Genomic DNA, 26825 nt, shown 5'->3' with positions numbered 1-26825 from the left:
CACAGCCCATCCTGGGGTGGGCAGGAGCAGAGATAACCCTCCCGCTCTCCGCAGCGGGGACGTTTCCGGTGTCGAGGACCGGAAAGGGACTCACCAACGATCAAGGGGATCTGAAATCCAGACCAAAAAGAAGAGATTGAAAGATTTGGGTCTACAGAAAAGCAAAAAAACGGCGTCTCTGCTTATTGTAAATCCATTACTGTTCATTTTACCCCAATATTAAAAATACCGAAGATCTCATGGGCTTTCTAAGGGTGAGGGGTGGTGACGGCAGCCAAGGCGGTGGGGGAATCTCCGTCAGAGCCTGGAGCAGCCAAGCGCGGGTTGGTTTAGGTACCGTGGAGTCGCCTGGAAGCAGCGGGAGGGAAGATGTAACCTCCAAGATCCTCCTCAGTATCTCAAAACATCCTGTTTTTGCCACACACGCTCCCATCTAAACAACCAGCGCAGCCAAGTTCAAGTTCTCACCGCAGACCCAAACACCTACTTCCTCCCTTTGACTTTTACTTTTGCCTAAAGAGGGTGGGGTGGGGGGTGGGTGGGGGGTGTTTTTTTGGTTTGTTTGTTTATTTTCAAACAAGCAGCCAACAGTACGAGACTGGCAAGAGCCAACCCAGCTCTCCCGCTCCGCTCATCGGTGGAGCGAGTGTGTGTTAAGCACAGAGCCCTTTCCCAACGCCCTTCTTCGTTTCTTCTCCGCGTCCCACCTGCGACCAGCTCCGGGAAGTGAAACTTCGCCCCACGAGGACCAAGACGCTCGGGTCTCGCGGTGATTTGATTACAAGCCCAAGAACGGAGAGCACCGCCATATTCACGGTACCAATCTCCCGGCACCCGGAGCCAAATCCTCCGCCTTCGTTTCCTGCTGCAGCCTCCTTAGAAACCATGAACCGCAGGCGGCGCCGAAAACGGTTCGCAAAATTCTCCCCGAAAAGAGGATTTCTCCCTGTCCGAGCGCTCAAGCTGCCCGCCCGCCACCACGGAGGGTTTCGGTTAAGGGTTTACCCGTATTCTCAGCTCTTAACAGCTCGAGAGGCATCTCGCAACGCCGGCAGAGACCTTCTGGCAGCTCACGGGTCTGGAAGCGGAGAGGAAGGAAGCAGGAAACGGTTCGGGGAGAGCCGCCTGCAGCCGCTGAGCCACGACATCGTCCCGGGGCGCGAGCAGCATCGCTGCTGCCACGGCACCGCGACACGGCAGCCACCGGCAGAGATGCCACCGGCTCTGATGGTGACATTTTCCACAAGATCCTCCTGCCGTTAACACTTGCCTACAGCCTGTAGCTCATCAATGTGGCTTAAAACCCTCAATAAATTATGGAATTAGCATAAAACACGAGCAGAGGGCGTTAACGCTGAGCAGGTGCCCTTACGGCAGCTCCTCGCTCCAGCCTGGGAGCGGCGGTTGAGGCTTTAGCACGGCCACAAGGACCCACGGCAAGAAGCGGGCAGCTCGCTGGAGCTCTCGCACGTCTCACGAGTGATTTGAAGAGACACGGGGACAAGTGGGCTTAAAAAAAATGAAAAAAAAAAAAAACAAAACAAACAAAACGAAAAAAAAAACAAACAACCATCTAAAATCCTCCCGGCGACGTATTCGGCGTCTCCAAACCCACTTCACCGTTTGCTCAGCTGCTTCCCCGCAGCCGTACCCAGAGCAAGAGTTAAATAAAGTATCGCAACGCCGACGGGGCGCCACTTAAATGGGTGGCGACGAGATACTTTTCAGCACCAGAGAGCCCCGAAAACGTCGTTTGGGGCAGGAAGCAAAACGAGGAGGGTTTCGACTCCCGGCGAGCTTGGGAGAGCAACTAGGAGACTTCAGGCTTGGATTTAAATACAAAAGCCGTCCACCGATCGTTATCTCCACGTGATGCGCTGTGCGTGCTTCGGTTACACAACCGGGGATTTTTAAGCTTTCCGAATTTACCCATTTTCTAGGTATTGTCCCCCAAAGACACGACTCGTAAGGAAACGCGGAGCACATGAGTTTAAATCTAGGAGCGCAGCTTAAGGGGCTGTTGGAGCGTTTGCTCTTGCGTAGGTCACGCTCACCCTCCGCTCGTCGCACGTGTCCATCCTCAACCTTATCCAGGTTTAAATACAACGCTGAAGCGGACCAGAATTAAGCTCTAATTCAACCATTTTTACACCTAGGAGGCCAATTCCCGACCCCATTTCTCCCACCAAACACCCATCAGCATTTCAAGGCAACCGGAGACGGGCACAGAAAGGAGCAGGAGATGTTCCCAGCCCCGGGGCCAACATCACATGCTGAAAAAAACCCATGAGTGACGTTACCCGAACCGATAAGCAAGATCGTATTTCAAGTCGTGACCCCTTTTTTTTTTTTTTTTTTTTTTTTTTTTTTCCGTAAAACTTCACATTGGGGACATTCGATATTAGATCTGCCTCGTTAAGAACCGCTATAACTCCTCCGATGAGCAGTTGTTACCGAAGGGTGGCTGCGCTCTTTCTTCACCGAGATACTTTCCACCTTTCTTAACTACAAAATAGCCATAGTTTTGTTCTTTTTAAACAGCGGCGCTATCTATAACGGCTTGTGCCAGTGAATTTTGGGCACCGGGAGACCTAAATATTACCGAGCGATAGTCACAGTCAGCAGGAGCATCCAGCCACTGGCAGCAAAAACCCAGCTGAGCTCTCCAAAACACCTCTCATTGGCATCAACCACCACCCCGGGGCTGATAGCTATTCGTCATCCAAGGTTGGCCATGCCAAGGAAGAAGAGTTTGGGTTTGTTCGTATTTTAATCTGCCTTCGTTATGCTCAAGACTCGTTTCCAAAGAGCCAGCATTACAGGCTCTTTGAAATTTCAATTAAAGACAGAGAGCTTCTGGCTGCAGGGATGTATCTAACGTAGGATTAGGCTGAGCAGAACCTAACGAGAAGCTGCTTCAAGGACTTCAAGATGCTGCCAGAAGCCCCGGGTGTCAGTAGGTGGTTGTTTTTCCTAATGCACGAGCAAGTTTTTAAGTCTTTGGAAGTACGGTGCCCGAGTTTTTGGTGCAAACTCAAGTTTTTTGGAGCCTGGAGGGGGAAATCTGAAAGCCGTTTGGGACAGGCTCTGCTCTGGAATCGATGAGCCCATGTGGATAATTTGGAGCTCTGCTGATGAAGGGGGATGCAGCTCAGACCCAAATCCATTTGCGAAGGATCCCTCACGCTCCCCCCTACCCCCCCATGGTAATGTAAACACCGATGGAAAATAAGCAGCCAAAGGATGAACACAGATCCCTGAGGACCAGAGGTCGCATCCTGCCTTCTGCCTGGCCGAGCACGGACCACGCTCTCCTCCTTTCCTCCAATCACACTCTACCCCACAATTTGCCAAGTTTTAGGGGTTTCCTCCATGGAAACCTCATTCCTAAACACGACACTTTTCAAACGCCAAAGCCCAAACGTCCAAAGCACGGCTCCCCGCTGGGACGTGACCCCTCCATCCACCCCTCGCGACACCGCACTGCCCGGCCCTTTCATCTGCCAGCATCTCATCCATCCACCCCAAACCAGCATCAGATTTCACAGGACACAGAGCATCAACGATGCAGACGGATAAACCAACACCAGGTTACGCCGATTAAACCCTTCCCTGCAAATACCCACCCTCAAGCAAGGCTCTGTTCAGCAGGACGCGATGGTTTGGGGTTATCAAGAGGGTTTCTGGCTCGCACGGGATTTTCGGGGACACTTACTGTCTCTGTAGGACTGTAGGGACTCATCTCCCCAGGACGTGGGGAACGGGGACAGAGGAGACCGTGGAATGCTGCACTCGGACATGGGGGTCATGCTCTTGCGAGGCACGAAGCCGTGAGCTTCCCTCTCTCGGCTCGGGGACGAGGGCTCCGCTCCCATCGCCGCTTGCAGCATCGGATGCTCCGATGAGTTGGCCAACAGCTCCTTGAGGATGTTAATGGGCGAGATGGTGAGTTCCCAGTTGGTAATACCAAAGTCTCTCAGGTGGGCTCTGGCGTGGCTGGAGAGACCCGCTCGCGTGTCGAAACCGGCCCCGCAGAATTCGCATCGCATCAGGCTGAAAGTACTCGGGTCGAAGTTCGCAACTGCGGAAAGAAGGGCAGACAGTCAGCGACGCCGCTAAAACCCCTGGATCAGGCCTCCGAGGAGGGGAGGGTTTATGGCACCCGAGACAACCATACGCCACCGGTTGTGCCGTGGCCACCACGGTTCAGGTTGGACCACAGTACCATACGTACCCAAGTTTTCGGTGGGAGGAGAAAACCCCACTGATTAAAACAAGAAAATAGAAAGCACGGTGAATTGAATACATACTACCTTTTTTCTTCTTCTTTTGGAAGGAAAATTTTTGCTCAATAGCTTTCACTTCTTCCGCTGAGATGAAATGACGGACGTTGTAGCTCACCCCCACCCTGTTGAGGTGGCCCCGCACGTGGTTCGCCAGCCCAATCCCGTTGTGAAACCTGTCTGGGCAGTAGGGACATTTCCTCTCCTCGTTCTTCAGCATGGGGGAGTCGGAGTCCAAGAGGTCATCAAGCTCCAGAGGACCCTCCAGAGGAGCGTCCAACAGGAGCATATCCAAGGGAAGGGGCTCTTCCATCATGAATTCCTGGGAAGGGAGCGTTGTTTTCTTCTTGAACAGCTTTCCCCGGGGTCGCTTCATCGCCTTGGGGTGCGGGTTCACCTCCTCCAGGAGGACGATGGGGACCATCTTCCGCAACTGCTGCTGCTGCTCCTCCGAAGCTATCGAAGAGTCCGTGGCTTTCAAGGTGTCTCTGAACGTCCTTTTGAGGTCTAAGGCAGCTTGAGGGATGGTGACGGGTTTGATGCCTCTGTTCTCACCCAAATCTATCTCTGCGCTTACGGAGATCTCCTCTTCCATGCTCCCAGCGTCGCCGGCCAACATCCACTTGTGCCTGAGCTCCTCCAGCCCCATCGGGTGGCTCCTGAGACCGTCGCCTTCTCCTTCAAGGTGCTGAGCTGCCGCTTTTTTTTTCAGCTGCTGCAGAGCAAACTGGGAATAAGCTTTAGCGGAGGGAAAACTGGAGACCCCCAGGTTTTTATGTGGGGCAGCATAAGGAGCTGCTTTCCTGGCATGAAACCCTGACGTCTGGTAGTCCTTTTTACTAGCCCCGTTGCTTTTGTCGAGTTTTGGGTGAGTTAGGGCAAAACCGTGGAGCGCTTCGTAATGCGATGTGCTTTCTTGGTGAGGCGGAGGGAAAAGCCGGTCTGTTTTGCCGAAATAATCCGTCTCTGCAAACCGGCCTGACCTGGCCGGGCTGTAGGCATCTCTGCTAGTTCCTGGTTGATTGGGATCATCCTCATACACCTCCGTGTCCCAGGAGAGGTGGGAATGGGCGTATTTCATGTGCTCCTTGAGGATGTTCTCGTTGGGGGCCGGGAAGCTGCAGAGCATACAGGTGCTGAGCCCTTTGCCGCTGCCGTGAGGTGGTACCTGCATCTGCAGGGACACGTGTTCATTTGGTTTGAAGTGTTTGTAGATGCCGTGCACGGTGCTATCCCGTATATCTCCGCTGCCCGCACTTCCAAAAAGATTCATGTTCTTTGCCCCTTGGTCCTTCCTCTCCTTGACGTGCATCTTGGCGTGCTGGACAAAGATCTTGGAGGAGTTTGTGCCAAAGACGCACTTGGGGCACTGCAGCCGGGCTTCCCGCCCTTCGTCTGGAAACTCGTTCAGCTTCTGGATTTCTTCGATAATTTTTTCCCGAGACTCTTGGTGGAGCCTTTTGTGCTGCTCCAAAGACGTGGGGTCTCCAAAGGCCCATCCGCACTCGTTGCAGCAGAATTGACACTGTCCTCCTAAAGCATCTCTGTCTTGGTCCCTCCCTGGTCCACGGTTATGCTGAAGCATGTGATCCATCAAATGTTCCTTCTTCTTGAAGTAAATGCTGCACTCGATGCAGGTGTACACCGTAGGGTCCTCCTCCGGCCCCAACTCCTCTTTCCCCTGCTCCTCCAACAAGACGCTGCACATGTAGGGCCTCATCTCGATGTCATAGGAGCTGCAGGGAGCGGGCTCCAGAGACATCAACGGGATCCGCTCCACCGAGTCTTCGGCGTTTACCGTCCAGGACTGTTTGCCGATGCTGAGGTCCGCGCTGAGCTGAAGACCCGGCTTCTGGATTGTCCACTCTGCCGCGTTGAGCGGGTTGATCTCGCCCAAGTCCGAGTCGACCATCAGCCCCTTCCTGTGGGACGAGGAGCTCTCCAGGGATTTGGACTTGCCGTGGACAGGGTTTAATGTTTTTCTGAACACCGTCGGCGTCAGCGGTGGAGGCACTTCACGCACGGCCTGTCCCCGAAAGGGCAAGTTGGTTGCTACATCTGTCGGCTTGCTTATGTCTTTGTAGTGAGGACTTGGGCTTTTGTTGTGTCTGGAAATCCAGTCAACCCTCTGGATTCCCCTCTTGCTTTTATCTAAGTGCTCTTTGCTGAGGCCTTCAAGTTGCTTTGGTTCATTTTTAAGATATTTCTCTTCCCCTCCGCCAACAGTTGCCCCAGCGCAAGGGCTGGGCGTCTCTGCTGCCACCTTGCCACCATCCGGGTCCTCGGAGTCGCTCTCCAGTTGCTCAGGATCCACCTGCACAGTATTTACAACCTGGGGCTCCACAGCGAAGGCCGACTCCTTTACGCACCGCGCGTCCTTCGAGTCCTTCAAGCCAGAGAGTCTCTCTAAAGTGCTTTCTTCTCTCCCATCGCCGGCTCTCGTCTCCAGGGCGGAGGTGTCCCAGGTCACGCTGCCGGACACGGTCATGTTTCGCAGGTCTAGGGAGCTCCTGGCATCCGTTCTGTACAAAGCCTTCTTGAACTCCAGATGTTCTTCGTTCGTGGTGCTGCAAATAAGTTTTGAGAGTTAATAACCAGTTAACGGGATAGTACCAACATTTCCATTAACAAAAGGGGTCTCCTAGAACCAGAGCGAGCCTGCGTGGCGTCACAGCTTAACACAAGCTTGGGATTTCATGGTGACTCCCATATCGTCCCAAATATTAAAGACTTGGGACAAAACCACCCTTCCCACCTTCCCTTGGCCACGTGCAGCTGGAATCATTTCTGCATCTTCTCCCAGGCTTGCTCCAAGCTCGTTTCAGCGATAGCTCTACCTCCTCCCTATGACGGCTCTTCCACGTTCACGCCCGGTACAACAGCAGCGTTGGGTTCCCACCACCACAGCACCAATTCCTACCTTGGGTCAGAAGTCAGCTTCCCCTTGCTCCACCCCACTCTGTTTCTCCTTCCCTTCCCCCTCCTCCTAACTCCTCGGGACGCTCGGACACCTCATTGCCTCCTTTTTACCCAGCTCAACGGGGATGTGTGCTCTTAGCGATGACACTTGTCACTAGCAGGCCAAAGAACAGGCCAGTGAGCTCTTCAAAGTTGTGAAAAAACAGATTTAAGTGCCAACGTGGACCCTATCAAAGATCTGTGGGGCCAAAGGATGGTCTGTCTCCAGGATTAAATGCAAATCCCTGGGTGATCCCTCTCCACAGCCTCTCTTCTCTGTGCAGAGACCCCAAACCACAGTGGATCAAGGTGGTTCCTCCCCACCCTCTTCCAAACCCTCAGGAAAATCCCCAAAAGCTCAGACGACCCCATCAGGCAGCTGGAGAACATGAAAACCTCCATGGGGTGAGCTCTACAGTGGCACTGGGTGGCCCCATGCCACCCAGACGGGTGCTGTGGGTACCACCACGGCACCAAAGACATGTTGGGTGTTACAGAGGGGCTGAGCACACCCCGGGGCAGTCCCAGCCTGGTGGTTTTGAAAGTCCTACACTGGGCTTGGAGGCTTTTTCCTGGAAGAAGAAGGGACACAGTGAAGGCCATGAGGGTGCAACAGAAGCATCCGATGTTCTCTGAGATGCCTTGAGGGATTGGAGACATCTGGCATGGGACCAACAGTTACAAGACAGGATCTAAAGAGCCTCAAGCCCTTCTGCTGGGGCAGTGGGAGGCTCGGTGGGGAAGCAGAGAGCCTTGAACGGCACCACATCCCCACATTTAGGCTTCTGAAGTGGGGTCCAAGAGATCCAGGAGACCCGAAGTCCCTTCACGGGGATTTGGCTCTCGGGCCGAGCAGACTTGGGGTGTCCGCTGAGCTACGGAGCGAGGCAAGACACCTCCGCGTCCCCATCCCTGCCCTAAGGATGTGACCCAGCTTCTGTCCTCCACAGCCGGCTTCACGCCCGGCTTCTCCCTCTAGGCAGCACCCGTGCCAAGAGCGGGCTGCAGACCACCACATCCCGGCTCCTGCTCCCTGCTGAACCATCCCTAGGGCAGAAACCTGCTGGACTGCAGAGCCCGACACCCGGAGAAGCTCGTTGACTCGAGACCTCACGCAAGGAGCTGCTCCAGGGCCAGCAAAACACTATCTCACGGGTCAAGTTGTGCTGCCACAGGAGAACAAAGCGCTTTTGTTGGAGACAGCAGGGCTGCCAGTTCCACACCATTCTCGCGCTGCCCCTCTCCCTCCTTCTTTTTAAACCTCTTTATTTCCAGCTCGTTGCTGGAAAAAGCCAAGTTTAGGGGCGAACCGACCCTCCCCACCCCACCCCACTCGCCCTCCCAGCTCCAAATTTTTCCTTATTTTCACTCGAGAGAAATTACTGCCGACTGGAGGACGGGCTCACCATTGTCCGTAGCGTGATATCAGGGAAATGCGATTCCCATATGCACTGGAAACCCTGCAAACGTTATTAAAAATAACTCGCTAAGGAAACCGCTGGCCCAGGAAGGATCAAGTCAACGGCAGAGACTAAAATAAGACCATTAAAACGTTCTGGGCACTGGTTGCGTTGCTAAACAGGCTAAGACGGAGAGAGATTCTGAGCCAGGCGCGGGTCCTTGGTGCCACGAGGAAGGACAAGGACCCTTGTCCTGCACGAGCCTTGGGCTGGCACCCCTAAATCTGCCTTTTCCAGGGTGCTCAGAGATATTTCGGAGATCCCTTAGGAGCTTCGGGACAGCTGAAGTAACCAAATTGAGCATCCACCTCCCAGCAGGGACAGCCCCAGCAGTGCCGAGGGGAACTGAAATGGCTCCTAGAGGACCCGGGATGGCTCCGAGGGGACCCGGGATGGCTCCGAGGGGACCCGGGATGGCTCCGAGGGGCCATTTAGGGTAGGCAGAAGCAGGGTGGTTTGTTGGGAAGAGGGACAAATGAGATGAATTAGAGCAGCCAACGCTGCTCTGCAGCGAGGGGACTGTGCTGGCTGGCTCTAGAGGGACCTGCTGACGTCCTCGGTGGTGGGTGAGACAACCCTCTTCGGGGACAGCCAGGGAAATATTTTGGGGCTTTGTGTAACTGGAGCAGCGTTAGCAAGGGGAGATGGGCGCTCCCCGCTGTGCGACATCCCTTGGGAACTTACCCGAGTTCGGTCCTGTGAGCTGTGGCTGGGACGGCACCGGAGAGGGCAGGATCAGGCTCATCTGCAACAGAGAGGAAAGCTCCAAGGTCAGTGCCCAAGTGAGGCTTCTTCCAACGCAATTTGCAATAAAGTGATTTTTTTTTTTTTTTGGTGTGTTAAAAAAGCTTTCCCAGCAGATAAAACCCCCTCTGCTCCTGCTGCCCGTCCTTCCCTCCTACAGCCGGGTCCGGATTACGGGAGGATTTCCGAGCCACACTTAAGAGGGTTTAATCCCGCGTGCAACTATTTGATGTATAATCGTTCCTGCAGCTAAGCAGTTTAACGGGAAGATGCACACGCCGCTGGCCGCGCTCCCGTCACCGAGGTATCCGGCACGGAGATACGGCCAAGCGGCTGGACAAGGGTTGTCTTGGTCCACCCTGTGAAGAAGACCGGTTCTCCCCACTCTATGGACAAAGCTCACGAGCCTCCCTGGTGCCGGCGTGCATCCCTGCCCTTGGACCGGCATGTGGGGTTTCTCCGGGTGCCCGAGCTTTGCTTGGGGCTTGGTGGAGCTTCGCTCCGGTGTTGGCCAAACCCCTGGGATCGCTCCTGGGCTAAAGCACCTCCAAGCCTGCTCGCAAGAAGGTGCGAGGCAGGATTTCAGGCAGTGACGACAGGCTGAAAAATGCCTCCTGAAGATCTGCAAAGTCTGCCGAGATATATCAGAGCCAGATATGTCCTTCCTCAGGAGGAAGAAAGCCTTTGGCTGTATCCGATGAAGACGGCTGCATCAAACCTACCTGGCCCAGAGGCTTCAGCAGCCGGTGCTGAGCTCAGGGCAGGACACGGGGGTCTTGCTCCTCATGCCGGACTTCCCCCATCACGGTCCAGCCACACGTTGCCTGTCCCAGCTGTATGGAAAGCAGGGACTCCCTTGTTATTACAGGCAACGTTGGGAGCTTGGGGAAGCCAAGGCGTCGCTGGGAGAATCCACATTCTTTCCTGCTGCGAACCAGCCCCAGGCAAACAAACTTACTGCTGGGACAAGGAATTGTCCCACATCCCTGCTCCCATCATCATAGTCATCTTGGGTCATGGGATGCCCAGCAGCCCAGCCCCAGGCAAGCAAGCTTGCTGTAGGGACAAGGAACTGTCCTGCATCCCTGATCCCTTCATCGTCACCACGTTGGGTCACTGGATGCCCAGCAGCTCAGACCCAGGCAAGCAAGCTTGCTGTTGGGACAAGGAGTTGTCCTGCATCCCTGCTCCCATTGTCATCTTGGGTTATGGTGTGCCCAGCAGCCCAAGAGCTGCCTGGTGTGGTGGAAACAACCGGGAGGGAGGCCACGGGAAGGAAGTGTCCACAACTTGATGGAGGGTTGCAGACCCAGCACCAAGCATGCATGGGGCTCATGGAGACAAGAGATGTGCAAGGAGCAGCTCAGCCCCCGCCACGCACCAACCAATGAACCAGAGAGCCTTTGTCGTCGAACACAAAGATGAGAGAAAACAGGACTAAGCTGCACGTCCTGGGAAGGAAACGGGGAGCGCTTTGGAAACACACGGCCAAGGAGATGGGTTCTGCTGCAAAGGTCTGTGGGCTCAGCCTGTGAGAGCCTCTACAGCCCAAACTGACCTCTGTCCCCTCCAGGATGGACATAGCCACTCACAGCTTGTGTTTAGTCTATAAATTACTGGTTACGTGCCATAAAAACCAGGAGGAACGTGGTATTCAGGCCACCACGCTGGTTATGGAGATGGGGGCAGGCAGGGCAGGACCTGCCCCGAAAGCAGAGACGTGAAAAGCCAGAGTTGGCTCCCCACCTTCGAACATTTCAGGTGAACAAAATAATTTCAAAAAAAAAAAAAGGCCAGCAGGATCCAGGGCCAAGCTGCCGAGGTCACGGGCAACCGGCAGCGTTCATTCAGGAAAGCCTGAGTCACCAAGCAGCCGGGGTGGGAATGCCAGGGAAAAGGATGGGGGGGAGGGGGGAGGGTGGGGTGGAAAAACCCCAACCCTCCCAAATGGACAGATTTAAAAAAACACATCCGTAAATCCCCAGCGTGTGGACGGAGAGGGGCAGAAAGCACCGATCGCCGAGAAAGGACAGTGGCAGGAGCCTTCCAGGGACTCTTTTGTTCTCCAGAGCTCCAGCGCGGCTCCTATTTTTAGAAACTGTCTCCTTTAGAGGAAAACATGCGGTGATTTATCTTTCTCCTGATGAGCACGTAACTGCACTCCCTGCAAATCCTGGTTTCTTGGAAACAGCGAGAGATGAGGGAGTTTAATGTCTTGGACTTAGGAGGCTCAAATTTACCCTCTATGGTAATCCAGCAAGAGCTGCTCCTCTAACCACAGGAGCTTCTCCCGAGAGAGCACGGCCGCTCCAAATTCATTTTTGAGCTCAAGGTCTCTCCTTTCAAGAGGTCGAACACCCTCCTATCGGGGCCATGGGTGTCTCCTCTCTGTTTTTCTTCTATTCCAAGAGTTAAAACAACCCGGCCAGGACATCAAGACACTTCCAAAATCGAGCCATCACATGAGCCCGTGGCCAGAACACACGCAAAAAGCCAGAGATAAGGGAAAACTCGTGAGTCGCCCAGCACAGGAGAGGTTATGCAGAGACCAGGAGCTCTCCTAAACGCGGCAGACCCATCTCTAAATAAATTCGGCGATGGTTAATTACAGCGTGTTTCAAAGGTCATGGATTGAGAAATACCAACATCTCCAGAAGAGCTGAAAGAGCCCAGGCTCATCAAGGCCATCACGGTCAGGCTTGATAAGCAGAGGTTTACGGCATGCTCGAGAGGCTCAATCACGTATCAGGGTGCAAAAATTTCACCTAAACCTTCACCACCACCCCAAAAACCACTAGGATGCACCTCGAGGGGCTTTGCCCCATCACCGCTCTTCCTACAGCAGATACTTCCTACACAAAGGGGTCAGGTTTATTTTGTACCAGAGTTACTCAACACGTGTTTCAAGACTAACAACACACCAAATGGCAGCTGTGCTAATTAGCAAGGTTGCCCTGCTGCGCCAGGAGGTCGTAGAGATGTTGATAGATCCAACATCCAACAAAACGAGCCCAAGAAAAGGTCCCCGATCAGCACGGGCTGGAAGACATGATGGATAAAGGCAAGTTGGGGGATTTGGGCTCGTTCTACTTCAGGATGAGAGCACGATGGTGCTGCCTACAGCCACTAATTGGAGGATGTAGAGAAGATGAAATCAAACTCCTGTACGTGTGCAACGAGAGGACAAAGAAGTCACAACATGGGAAACTCTTCCTTGTGAGAGTGGGACAGCTTTAGGCCAGGCCAGGGGTGTAGGGGATCTCCAGTCTTGGAGATGCTCAAAACTCAATGGGGCCTGAGCAACCTAACTTTGAAGTTGGCTGCGCTTTGAGCACAGGGATGGGATGAAGACCTCTGAAGGGTCCTTCCAACCTCAATTATTCCATAATTTTAAGATTAAAAGCCCAAAGAAGTTCACAAGTCTAGAGCAAAGAGGTCTTTTGGATGGTGGTTTCCATCAAGACCCTAGACCAACTTGAAACAGGGAGAGGATCACTCTTCTGAAGACTTCAGCCAAGCAACTCTCTTCTCCTGGAAGTTTTCTACCCAGCTCCCAAAAGGAACCTAGTGACAGCTTAAAAGAGTAAAGATTTAAAGAAAACTCTAAAATACTATTATTTCCCAAACTTCCAACTGTGTAAGGCTCCATGCCCTGAACACAACAGAAGGATTCCCTTCCATACAATCCTCCAAGATGGGAGGAAGGACACCTACCTGACCTCCACGCACTATCTGCATCTCCTGTCTCAGCAATAAAGGAGGAGGAGGGAGACTCGGCTCCAACTCAAGCTCTCCGGCACCTCCCGGATCAGCCGGGTTCCCACTGCAGAAGGACCGGCACCTTCCATGGGACATCGCTCTGAGGATGTTTTTTTTTCCTCCAGTCAAGGGAGGAAAAAAAAAAAAACCCCAAGCTCCTCCAGAGGGTCACAACTTGGTTTAGACCAGAACTGGACACAGCAGAAATCAAAAATTAAGCAAACTGGGACAGAAATTTGCAATACCGCCTTTTTCTGAGCAATATGAAGGCTTCCAAAAGCCCTCAAAACCAGCTGATCACCTTCAAAAAGCCTTCACTGAGCCTAAACACGCTCTCCCACGCTTTGGTTTTTTTTTTTTTTTTTCCAGCCTATCTAAACAAACTGGGGGAAAAAAAAAAAAAATAAAAGGCAAAAAGAGATATTTTATCTCCTCTACAGCCAGGCTGAGGGACCTTGCCATTTGAGCAATGGTATTAGGCAAGGGGTGAGTTATTGCATCATCTTCCGCGTAACGCAAGATGTCGCAAGGCACAATTTAGCTCTGGAATTAAAGACTAGCCCCTACTTAAGGCTGACGCTTTCATCTTGGGGTGTTTAATTTGAGAGCAAAAGGTACCGGAAGAATCGCTCGTTGGCACCAGCAGCTGATACAGCTTCTGCATATTGTAAATAACCTGGGAAAAAATTAAAAAAATTGACTCGACACATCGCCTTTCGCAGTCCAAAAACCTGAGAGCAACGAGAGATGCCAAAAAAAAAAACCAAACCAGCAGATGGACCAGCGCAGCAGGATTCCCGCTCGACAGCGGCGGGAAAACACGGCGTCCTCATGCCGTGGTGGTGCCGGAGTCGAGCGGTTGGGTGTTCACCGGCATGCTACCACCCAACCCGGCCACGGGCATTTCTGCCGCATCGGATGGCGCAGATTTGGGTTTGTTACCAGTGCAATGAGGAATCTCACGCTGGAAAGGTTCAGTCAACCCGGGTCCACGTGATGGTCAAGAAATGGAGGGGTTTTCCAGCCCCCAGCACCGTAGGGGATCTTTAGCTCCCAAAAAGCTCGCTGGAAATACAGGGAAGCAGGAACTTCGTTTCCCACGTCCCAGCCCACCACCAAATCCAACCCACGGCCCCAAACTTGGCTCTTCCAGCCCAAAGCAGCCATGCAAGAAGACCTCTCCAAGACCACATCCATGCTGGCAGAGCCACGGCAGGTCCAACCCCAGCCAGGCTGGTGTTTGCAGTGCAATCAGGGGCGTTCAGCAGGCAAAGGTGCCGTCAGTATTTTTGCCCAACAATCCTGACACCCCTTGGCACAAGCACGTGGCTCCGGGCTTAGAGCAGACGACAGGAGAAGCAAAACATGGAGATCCTACAAAAGAGGGTGCAAAGGGCCGTTCTTTCTTCTCCGACCCACCCTAAATAGGACCAACAGCTCCCACGCGAAGGCAAGGGCTTTGCATGAGCACCACGAGGTGCTCCACAACAGACCTTCTCTCTTGCACGAGAGAAGATGACCACTCGCACCCCGGCATCCCCCCTGGTCCACGGAAAGCACCTGGATGAGCAACGTGGGTGCTCTGCACGTGTTGGGCTCAGCCTGGAGCTATTCGGGTGGCCACCCATGCCAGATTCCAGTTCTTCAAGGTTATTCCTGCCCCAAACGCATGGGGTAGACGCTACTCCTCCACCCCAAGAGCCCAGCGTCGCTCCGTGCTGGCAATAGCCACTCTCCAGCAGAAATCATTTCACCCACAGTCTCACGCGAGTGTCCAAACGTTCTCCCCGGAGCCCCACGAGATGATCGCGTTCTCCAACCCTTTGCTGGGGCTTGCCAGAAGCAAGCTGGAGATTTTGCTCGTGCTCCTGAATACAGACGAGCTGGCGGCAGGACAGGCTTTGCTGCGGGAGAGTTTGGCCGGAGACACGAACTTCATGTTTCCTCCCAAAAATGGGCACATTTGGGGTCAGTTTTCCTGCATGCAGCGTTAGGTCCTGCTTCGATAGAAGCTCTCGGCCGTTTGCAGATGGAAACGAGACACATTTCTTTCTCCTTTGCGCTGCGTGGCAGTTCAGGGCAGGATTTAAGGACGCTCCTAAGCCTGCGGGCAGGTGACCTTGAGGACAGGAGCTCTTCAAAGCACAGCACGCTGGCAGCACATCGCGTCTCATCTGACTCGGGCTTAGCCGGCTGCTGACAGCACCGTTGTGTTCACGCAACACCGAAAACTCCGTGTCCGTTCCTGCTCGGGCTTCCCGGGAGCGACGCGGGTCCCTTCAACCCTTCTGCAGGCGCGGGGTGCTGGAAGTTTGTGTATTTAAGGGCTGGAAATGCCCAGGGTTGCGCAACCGGCATCCAGGTGCTGATATTTCTGCCGCTGGACTTTGCACAGGCTGGAAAAAGACACCGCAAAGGGACCAAGTGACAATAGTCCATGAAAAGCGGAGCGGATAAATGCTTACGTCCCCCGACACGTCTGCTCTAGTCCCAGGAGATGAACGCCGAAGGCTTGTACACAAGGGGATCAGCTCGTCGCAGCGGGATGAATAACCCAGCGTTGGGAGCTGCTCGTGTTTTAACCCACACTCCGGCCTGGGAGGAGTTACCCGGGTTGGGACTTTGTTGGGGGCAGCAGCTGAGCTTGGAGGACTCTATATCATCACCCCGAGGGGGTGAAGCAGACTCTGTTGATCAAAGAACGATGTCCAGCCCCGTAACGAGGTGAAAAACCCAACGTAGGGGGGTATGGGCATGCTGAACAGATGCAGCTCGGTGCTCCCCAGCCAAAGGATTCCACGTTTTTAACATCACCGGTGCTACTTTCCATCAAATTATTCAACCATCGACTCACCGGGGCCACACCGAGCTGGAGTAATCCCAGTACGAGCAGAGACATCCGTACGTGGTCCCTCTGGCACCCTGACCCACTTCGCAGTGCTGGAGGTGACCCAAAAGAGGAGGCAGGACTTGTGCAGGCAGGGTACAGGCAGCATGAATTTAGACCAGCCCCAAAACCACAGCACATGGTGCACCGAGTGGTCCCATCCATCCCATAGGCACCGCGCGTCCCGGTCATCCCCTTTGCTGGCTTGGCATTTTTTTTGAGCCGTTTCAGTGGGGAAATACTGAAAAAGACAGGATCGGGCTCAAAAACAAGGACTGCAGATATCTCCAGGGAGGGACAGAGCCAGCTGCCGGAGAAGCCGGTCAGAGCTCTCCTCCTCCACGACTTGACGCTTATCTCAACGCGGTGACTCACGCGGGATGTCTCCACCGAGAGGGGCCGGGCGCAAGACATCCAAAAGACATTTAGGAGGACAGGGATCGGCACGATTCCCATCCTTCAGTCTCCTCCTTGGGTTTGTTTTATACGTGGAGATGGAGGATGGCCACCTAGAGGCACCATGGTACCTCCATCCTTGAAGATCTTCCAAGCTGGACAACCTGCTCTTGCTTTGGCATCAGCTCTCCAACCCAAATCCCCTCTTCTACCCAAAAAGATGTTAAGGCTAAATAAGAAGCACCCCAAATATTCTTTCCCAGCTTCAGAAAGGCTTTGCACTCTCTGCCTCTTCCCAGTATTCATCTGGGCACAAACAACCAAAACATCCCCCAACAACTGAACTTCAAAGGGTTCAGAAACCTCCCAAAACTTTGCTCAGGCAGAAGATAAAGAGATTTTGGTGCAGAAGGAGCCAAAAGTTCCTGCCTTTCACTTCAGTGAGTGCCTGATTTGGGGAGCATAAAAAAAATAATCAAATCCCATTTCCAGGCCCTAAACGATCGCCCAGCTCGGGGCTTGGGAAGCCCCAGGAGCATTATCCGAAATGGCACCATGGGAAGGGGGTGGGGGTCCATAAAAAGGCTCTGAGCGGCCGGAGGAGCAGGTCTGGATGGTGGATGGGTCAGGGACCATCTCTCCTTGCTGCCCCACGGGAAACACAAAACTATGGGGAGACACCAGGACAACCTGAAGGACACACATAACATCCTGGTCCCACCAAGTCCAAAGAGCTCTTGGCAAGAGAAACCACACCACTGGGAACCTCCAGAGCAGGAGACAAGGACCTCCAGGCACTACCAAAACCAACAACACCCCAATATTGGCATCGCTAGAAAATTTTAAGACAACCGTGAGCCACGGAGCGAGGACGAACACACATGTTTTCCACAGGAGAAGACCACAGAGACCACATCGGCTCTGGGCCAAAGCCGCCCTGCACTCTCCATCCACCAGCAACACACGGGGATGGCTGCAGGTCTCAACGGGCACAAAGAAACCTTGAAGCAACCAGCGAGCACCCGTTCTTCCCAACGGATGGGCTTTGGGAAAAGCACCGGTCTCCCTATCCAGCTCCCACCTCCCCCAAAACGGAACCCGTGGATTTCCACCCTCCTCTCACCCATCCCCACGTGGAGTCAATTCCATCCACCACATCCCCTCTTTGGTTTTTAGATGCAAAATAGGATTTGTTTTCACCCTTCCCGGACACCGCACACTCCACCCCACCCCACCCCCCCCGGCGAGACCGTGGCCGCGTGGGCCCCGCGTCCTACCATGCGCTCAGGGACGAGCGGGTCCCTCTGGCCTCCATCACAGGCAGCGGTTTGGGGTTATCCTGTCTCCGCTATCGCAACCGGTTCTCCCCTCTGCCGTGGTTTGGGCACCCTCGAGCAGTTAGAAAGACAACGCCGGCTCAGGAAGTGGTCTCTGCAGCAGACGGAGGTGGGGAACGGTACGGTTGCGAGGGGAGGGCGTTGGATGTGCTGAATCAGCACCCCAGTGAGCTCCAGCTCGTCCCAGCAACCCAACCGCTTGGAGCAAGGCAAGCAAGACATCTCCCTGGCCCCTTTCCGGCATCCCATTTGGGTATCGAGGCCAAGCGATGCACCGTGGAACCCGGAAAAACACCGAACGGCTCCAACCCCACCAGCACATGTTTTCCACAGGGGGTTTCCCACTGCCACCAGCGCTGGTCCTCCTTCGTTCGCCTCTCACCGTGCAGGATTGCCCTGCCATCACTTGTCATGCCCAAGTTTAACTCTTCCCCCCAAAACGCGGACCCGGCAACACCGTCTGTCTCTCAGGTCAGCTGTGCCCAGGTATGCTCCCTCCAGCGGCTCTGGAGTTTGCTCTTGGTGGTCCGGACAGATCGGTGTGTGTCACATCCATACAAAAACCCACTTGAACCTCTCCGGATGGGACCTCCGTGTCATCCAGTGAGCCCCCAGGTGTTCCATGTGCCATCCCTGGGCGTCAAGCAGACGTTTCATGGGATGCAACGTCTTCACCGTGCGCTCAGCAGCCGCCTTTGTCACTCCTCGGGTGCAAAGTTTGGAGATTTGGCACCAACCAGCCACTTATGCTCAAGTCAAGCACTTCTCTCTCAGCGCCGATCACCGATAAGAGCAACAACCCTCCTGCTGAAATACACCGTTCCCCACACACGAGCTCATCATCCTCCAAGACACCCTCGTGTTTTGGCTCAGAAATAAAGAATCACCCAAGAGACCCTCGTGTTTTGGCTCAGAAATAAAGAATCACCCAAGAGACCCTCGTGTTTTGGCTCAGAAATGAAGCAGCACCCGTCCACCGCCGCTGGCAATTCTCAAGACAGCACCCAAGTTGTCTTGAGAGGGCAGGGGTCCCGTGGGGACAGCTGAGTTTCAGCGAACTCCTTAAGCTGGAGCAAAAAAAAAAAAAACCCAAACCCTAAACTAAACTAAGCCAGCGCCTGTTGGCTCGTGCAGATGGGCTCACGTTCAAGCTGCCCGAGTCAGCATAGCTCAGGAAGCCTCGCGTGCTTCTGGAAGACGGAGCCGTAGGAAGCATGACACATCTCGAGATGTTGGCTCAGCTCCCCGGGATGTTTATGGTCAGCGAGAGCTTGCCATGATTTCACAGACTTCGCATAAACATCTGGATGACGGACTCTACCGAGGCTTAACTTGAGACACCGTCCCGGCGCGGGGCCGGCGAGTGTTGCGTTATGCCCGAGCTGGAGCAGCAGGACCTCAACGTAGACATGCAGGAGAGCTGGCAGCTTCTGGCACCCATCCCACCACGAGCACCAGCACATCTCCATCGGAGAGAAAAGCAGCACGGGGCAACTCGCTCGCCCACCACCGGGGACCCCATCTTGCTGTTGAGCTCCGATCAAGAAGGAAAATGATGAAGCCAGGGATGAGGTGCCTCATCTCGGCGGTCACCGAGGGCTGAAGAAGTCCCACCAGGGTGGAAAGGAGACATTAAGTGACTAGATGTGAGCAACACCGCAGCTTTGAACGCTTCCCTTCAGCTCTCCCAGGACAGCGCGGTCCCTCCAGCCCTTGTAGGACTTGCCAGGGCCACCCAAGGGCAGCCAGAAGAAGACATTAAATTTGTATCTCCCAAACCTCAACCATTTGGGCACCGTCATCTTCTCAGAAACAGCTGCGCAGCGACTCGCGGTTTCTTTTCCAAGAAAGAGGCCAACCTGCAGGTCTGTGAGCCAAAGAGCAGAGCCAGGAGAGGACAAACCGTCTGCCCGGAGGAAGGGCCGCACCCTTCCACAACCGACGGAGCCGGGAGACGTCCTCACAGCAGCCCAGAGACCTCAGGGGGAAGGCAAGGGGGGGTCCCCACCGTGGTTATGGCCACCGCAACCCAACGACAAGGGCTTGTGAGGGCTTTGGAGACCGAGAGGGTCCAACCTACTCGAGATAGAGAAGGAGAAGCATCACAGCAGTGTAAAACCCAGCAGGACCCATGAACGCAGAGGAAGATCTACGGAAGGTCACGAAGACCACTGGAAAAAACATCTATGGGGGTAAAGACTCAATGAAGAAGGAAGCATTGAGGCGTTGCACTAAAGAGTCTACTGGAGAGCCCGAGCAACCACTGGTGATGTCCCATACCTGCTCCCGACCCCAAAGGGTGCATCAGAAAGGTCTTCTATGTGGAGGAGAGCCAGGCAGCAGCACCCCAAGGGAAAAGGATGGGGATACTGTGCCGAAAAAGCCATGAATCGGAGGAGAGATGGGGACGATCAACTGCAATGGGATGGGAAGCTCGTTAGCTGGCTGAGGGACGATCTGCTGCACTCGGCAATCACGTGGCAGCTGTGAGTCACCAACGGTGTGGTTGGGGGGGAAAAACAAAAACCAACACCACACCAAAAAAATAGAAGAAGGAAAAAAAAAAGAAAAAAGAATATAAGCTGTGGTTTGCAACCTGCAGTTCACGGATGACTTCGAAAGGCAGTGGAGAAAAGCCAGCCCGTTGTCAACAGCTTGAACTCGCTCTGCAGGCATCCGCTCCCCGCTGGAAAACCTCCGGCGAATCTAACGAGGTGGAAAAAAAAAAAAACCAACAACCCCCTGTTTCTCCCCCAAAACTCCACGCACACGACGGGTCAAGGAGTCCGTGCCGAGACCTCGCGCGGGGTTTCGTCGGCGGTGTAGGAGTGAGATTAACCGAAAGCGAAACAGGTGTGAGGAAGGGCTACCATGGGGAAAACCAGCTCTTCTTCCGCGAGCAGACGAACAGCGTGGCTTGTTTAGCTTGGCACGGCCGAGAGGGAACCCGACACTTTCCCAGCGAGGAGCTTTGCTCTTATTTCCAGCCTCCCCGCTCTCCTCGGCCAGAGGACACGAGTTATACTCGGGTTTTTCTCAGCTCTCGGGGTATTCGCAGAGCCCGAGGGGGATGCACCGGAGCTGTGCCCAGCTCCCAGCCCCAGCGCGGGGAGGGGGATGCAGAGCCCGGACCCATCCGAAAAGCTCCAAGCGCCGCAAAGCAAAGCTTTGGGCTGCATTTCCTCCAAGAAGAAGGCAAAAGCTGGTGGTACGAGCCTGATAGCCAGGCTGGAGGGCTTGCTCCCAGCCCTGAGGGCTTGCTCCCAGGCTCCAGAGCAACGCAGACTTCCCACCATACTCCAAAGGTTGGAGGTTCACATGATTTCAGGCTCCGGTGGTATTTCCGAGGCTCCCTCAGAATCAGGATGAGACTGTGGGGTAAGGACGGACGCTCAGAGCTCCAAACCTGGGGCTGATCCTACGACCTGCTTCAGGTCAGGATGAAGGTGACGCTTCTTCCCCCACCGCCCCTGGACCACGGCTGCCACCTCTCAGCATCGCTCGCACCAAAGATGCTCAGCCCACAGCACCTTTCGGGACAGCACCAAGCGCGTTTGGCCCCGGGGCGGCAATCCCATACCCAAAACCTCCTGCTTTGAGCCTGGAAAAAACCTTCACGCGCTTGAGAAAACAGCGATGAGGTTTGAACGGGTCCGAGATGCGACGCCAGCTCGTAAACGCTAATTGCTCTCCAGTGCCTGCTGCCTGCTTTGGGCAGGAAAGGCATTTACTCTATGTCCATCCTCTAAAAAGGCACCTAAACTTTCCCAAAAGGCGCCTAAACCCTACAAAAAGGCACCGACACCCCACCCCCCCAAAAGGCGCCTTTCTCGCAAGCTCTCCCTACCCACCCCTCGTACAGCCCCGAGCGCGCTGGCACGGCACCCAGCCTTCTCCTGGCCGTTCCCCTTTACCCGTTTGAAACCCTTGGGCTTCCCCAGCTGTACCCTCAAATCCGGTGGGACGGGGATCGCCCCCGACACCGTGGTCCCCTTCTCCGAGGGATGCTGCCCGCGCATCTGGCACCTGCACCGGGTCCTCCAGCGGCAGACAACCCTCCCTCTGCAAACCAGGGTGCAAATACCTGTTTTAACAGGGTATTTTCTACCCGAGGTGTTTCCAACTTTGCATTTCCCCCATTACCGAGCTTTTTAAAAACAAAGGCAAGCCAGAAAGAGCACTGCCCGAGGGTGCCAGCCCTCCATTCAAGTCTTTTACCCACCACTAAGAGCCCAAATTGAGCCTTTTCAGAGGCATTCCAAGCCCATACTCGAAAACCTTTCATTTCTTTTTTTTTTTTTCCCCCCCTTTTTATTTCCCTTAAAGAGTTATCAGGCCTCCCAGCCAATCCATCCTCTAGATCCCCGCTCTGCTCCATCCAGCTTTAAGCAAGATTTATGCGCCGGGCGGCAGAAAACTTTCCTCGTCAGCAGAGGACACGTCCAGCGTCTAATGAAAGAACGGTTTCTATCCAAGCTGCTTGAAAGGCATCCAGGCTCTGTTGCAAGCTCATCTTGTTTGGATCCACCTCTATTGAATTTCCAGCGGATCTCGGCTGCTCCTATAAAAGTGGTGGTGTTTTTACCGGTGATTGAATGCAAGCAATTCACATCACCGTCCCCTTTTTCGCTCCGGTTCCCTCCAACTCCCCCATCAACTTCCCCCCCCCCTCCATCTGTCGGCAGGTTTTGGCTTCGCCATCCTTAAAACGGGGTTTTAATCACCTAAAAAGCACCGATGGGGAAGCCACAAGGCTCAGCTCTTTTGTACCCGTAATATTAGCTGGCGAAAAGATCCCCAAAGACTGTTTTGGACGCTATAAGGCCTCGGAGAAGACTCCTGAGGGATCTTCTTCTCACTTTTCGTTGCTGTCAGCCTGTAACAAGCTGTCCTCTCCGATTACCGAAACCCGCCGTCGGCCGTGAAGACCTGGGAACGCTTATTAATCACGCCGGCGTACGTGCCGGTGTGCTCCAGAGAGCACATGACGTTGACGGGTGAGCCTTGCTGAGCGCGGATGCTTCCCCAAAACGAGCCAAGAGGTTGGATTCGGTCCTTGGCGCGAGCGCGGGCTCTTGGGGCCACCTTGGCACGGTGTCGGTGCCAAAGCGCTGGTGTTACTGCGGTGATGGAGAATCGCTGGATGGCTTCGTCTGGTATTATCTCACCCCCCATGTCGGGGCTGGCAGGAACACGTCGGGTTCCAGCGATGAGATGGGAGCCCAAAAAAGCTGCCGAGATCCTTCCTCCACTCAACCATTTCATACAGAGATGGGGGTGGGGGGGTCCTAAACACCCCAGGGAAGACTCCAGGGTAGAAAAGTAGGAGTCTTGCCCCCAGGATCAGCAAGAAGGGATTGGCCTCCAGCAACGCTTGTTGGAAAATAGAGATAAATTGAGGATATTTGCAGAGCCTACCCACAGTTCAGAGTTGGAGTCGTGCTTGAACATCTCTCTGCAAGGACTATCCGGTTCAAACTGAGGAGAAACACTTTCCCCACCTCCTCCATCCTTCAACTAATCCCTTTTTCTACATCTGGGAGTCTTTGATGGCCAAGGCCCAGAAGTCTCTTCCCACAGACCCACATGGTTTTGGGAGAGAGCAAGAAGAGGAAGGATTTTGACCACACGGACAGCCCAAAACTAGAGTAACACACTAGATAACACGGTTACAACAAGGACAAACCACTGCGGAGAAAGGGAAGCAGCTGCTCAGCTCCATGTTGCACCCTAGAGACAAACCCAAAGGGGCTAAGCGCCATCAGTTCTCCTACAACGAGGACACCATGCTTCTGTGGCAAGAACTTCATGTCTCAAAACCAGTTAGTTTTCCCCAGCACCACAAAGCACCAGCTGGGTTGAAACCAGTGTCCCGATGACAAAAGGACATAGAACCTTCTGGGTTGGAAGGGATCCATGATGATCATCAGGCCCAACTCCTGACTTCACACAGGGCAACCTAGAAGTTAAACCCTATATCTAGGAGCATTCTCCAAATGCTTCTTGAACACCAACAGGTTTGGGGGTCGTGACCTCATCCCTGGGGAGCTCGTTCTGGTTCTTGACCATCCTCTCCATGAGGAACTCTTTCCTAACAGCCCATCTGAACTTTGCCTGACCCAACTTTAAGCCATTCCCTCGTGTCCTATCACCAGACACCCGAGAGAAGAGACCACCACCTCCCAACCCGCTCCCCATCATGAGGAAGTTGTAGACAGCAACAAGGTCACCCCTCAGTCTCCTCTTCTCCAGGCTGACCAACCCCGGTACTCTCAGCTGCTCCTCATAAGCCCTCTACTCCTTTTGCCATCTCTGTTGCCCTCCTTTGGACACATTCTAATATTTATATATCCTTCTTAGATTGTGAAGCCCCAAACTGCCCACAAGACTCAAGGTGAGGACACACCAAGATGTGGGACAACCACATCTTTCAACCGATTTGCTGTACTGTGCTGGGAAATGGGTTGCCCTTTCAGCCATGAGGACATATGGTTGACCCCTCTTGAGCTTCCCATCATCCAAAAGCCCCAGATCACTCTCTGCAGGGCTTCGTTCCAGCCTCTTGGCCCCCAATCTAGGCGTACATCCCAGATGACACCATCCCAGGTGCCAAATCTGGCATTTGTCCTTCTTCAGTGTCGTACAGTTGGTGACTGCCCAGCGCTCTAATCTATTGAGATCTCTTTGTGAGGTCTCTCTACCCTTGAGGGAATCAACAGCTCCTCCTAATTTAGTATCATCAGCAAACTTACTTAACATGCACTCAGCTCCTGTGCAGGTCATCGATAAAAACATGGAAGAGAGAAAAATCCCTGGAGAACACCACTAGCGACTGGCCACCAGCCAGACGTTGCCCCATTGACTACAACTCTCTGAGCCTGTCCCCGCAGCCAACCGTTCACCCAACGTGTTGTGTCCATGTCTAGCTGCGTGCTAGAAGGGTACTGTGAAAAACAGCATCAAAAGCTTTGCTAAAAATCCCCCCAAAACCACATCCACCACCTTCCCTTCATCTACGAGGCCGGGAATGTCCTTGTCGCAAAAGCGTACTCAGTTAGGAAGACATGACCTTCCCTTCATGAACCCACGTTGGCTTTGACCGATGACTGCATTGTCTTTCAAGTGTTTTTCCAATAACTCCCAGAAGAACTTTCTCCATAATTTCACCAGGCACCGAAGCGAGACCGACAGGCCGATAATTACCAAGGTCATCTTCTTTGCCCTTCTTGGAAATTAGGATAACATTTGCTAGCTTCCCATTGACCGGGACGTCTCCAGAGTCCCAAGACCCTTGATAAAGAACAGACAGGTCTCACAATAACATCGGCGAAACTCCCCCGGTACCCTGGGATGAATCCCATTGGGACCCACAGATTTATGTCATGCAGTTGCTGCAGCAAATCCCGCGCAAGTTCAAAGTCAACTGGGAGCTTACCACTCCCCCAGTGGTCCTTCAACCCAACTCAACGGGGTCCCGGGGCCCACCACTGGTGTTAAAGATAGGGGTGAAGAAGGCATGAAAAGTCTCGGCTTTATCTTCAACCCTATTTATGACATGACCAAACTCGTCAAGTAATGGACCGCTGTTTCCTTTAGTCCTCCTTTTGCCGTTAACCCACTTAAAAAAAAAAAAACTTTTTTCGATTATCCCCCCAGTACCGGCCAGACACGGTGCTGCAGGAGGCACAGTGCAAACACGAATTTCATTTTCTCAGCAGCAAACTCCCGAGAAGGATTAACGTGGCCTCGTGCCGAAGCATTAGCTCATTTCTGTTGGGGTTGGGAGAAGGTTACGGTATCTCCATCCCCAGCTTGACCCAGCAGCACTTTTCCTCTTGCAAAAGGGGTCATTGCCACAGCCACTTATCCCTCACACGCTCCTGAATAGCTTTTATCCCCCCCCCCCGATATTGAGGAAAAAAAGAATAAAATATGAGATTTAGGCCACTCGCTGAGGGTTTCCAAATATCGGGCAGCCTGGATGGAGCAGGAGAGCAACGTGGGCTGTAGGACAGAAGCAAATCACCCCGAAAAACCCAACACCGCAGCCACAAAACATTTATTTGCCCCAACCAAAAACTTGGCTTCGCGTGGCCAAAAAAACACGAGTTTGCACCAGTACGGAACCTTTCCAACCTCATAAATGCCCAGTGGAGAAGAAGGATTGGGCCATGTCCTACTTTGCAAGGCAGCAGGAGAATCCACAGCCCTGCCCAGCGTTGCCCCCGGCTTATTTTTAAACCGTGGCCCGGTTAGCACGAGCGACGGCGCAGGGGAGAGAGGCTGCTCAGGGGGGGTGCTGGATTTGGAGGAGGTTATTTATAGACACCGAAAGACAGGCACGGCAGGTGCTCCGTGCCTTGGACAACCGCTCCCGAGCGTGGGTGTGAAACCTTCTCCCAAGCACGCCGAGGAGGACCACCGGGGCACCCGCCTCACCGCACACCTTGCCCATTCAGGGCCATGATTTTGGCTTACTGAAGACCACCCGTGGCAAGAAAACACCTTCAACGCCACTCACCCCATTCTCTTGGTGGCACGTTTGAGGACCACATCATGACCCACCTTCCCACCCCACAGGAACATGGCGACCAACCGCTCAACCCAACCCTTGCGCTGCCACCAAATCCTTATTTTGGTGCTTACCCACGGCACCGGTGGAAAGCTACTGACCTCAAAAGCCTTTGGGAAGAGATTCACAGCCGAGAGCTTCGTTAGCCGTGCGTTAGAGGGGATGTAGCGTGGGTTGTTTGTATTTTTTTTTTTTTTCCATGCAACTTTAGGGTTACCGACTGTACTCCATGTCCCAGCTCCAGCTAAGCCCTGCCTGTTGTCTTGGACTCAAGTATTCAATTATTTATTTGCTAGGCAACAACATGACATCTTTCCTGGCACCGTTCGCAGGCTAAGAGGCTGACGAAGCGGTAATTAGCGAGGAAGGTTACTGGGACTATGAGCTCAACCTCCCGGTTAAGAGAGGTTGAAAGCCAACAGCTTAAAA

The 26825-nt window shown here is 53.8% G+C and overlaps 1 protein-coding gene across 1 annotated transcript in view; it reads right to left on the bottom strand.

Moving 5' to 3' along the window:
• Nucleotides 1–1368: 1368 nt before the first annotated feature.
• WIZ (WIZ zinc finger) overlaps nucleotides 1369–26825 on the bottom strand; it is a gene marked incomplete at both ends in the record, with an annotated part of 42727 nt that continues 17270 nt past the window's right edge. The window contains 4 exons of the mRNA XM_082496711.1: nucleotides 1369–1391; nucleotides 3716–4081; nucleotides 4311–6850; nucleotides 9386–9446. Coding sequence (XP_082352837.1) covers nucleotides 1369–1391; nucleotides 3716–4081; nucleotides 4311–6850; nucleotides 9386–9446 — 2990 coding nt within the window. The remainder of the gene's footprint in view (nucleotides 1392–3715; nucleotides 4082–4310; nucleotides 6851–9385; nucleotides 9447–26825) is intronic.

Source organism: Vanellus vanellus (genome assembly GCF_965231255.1).
Source record: "Vanellus vanellus genome assembly, chromosome: 30".
Lineage (NCBI taxonomy): Eukaryota > Metazoa > Chordata > Aves > Charadriiformes > Charadriidae > Vanellus > Vanellus vanellus.
This window is presented reverse-complemented; position numbering and strand designations above follow the sequence as displayed.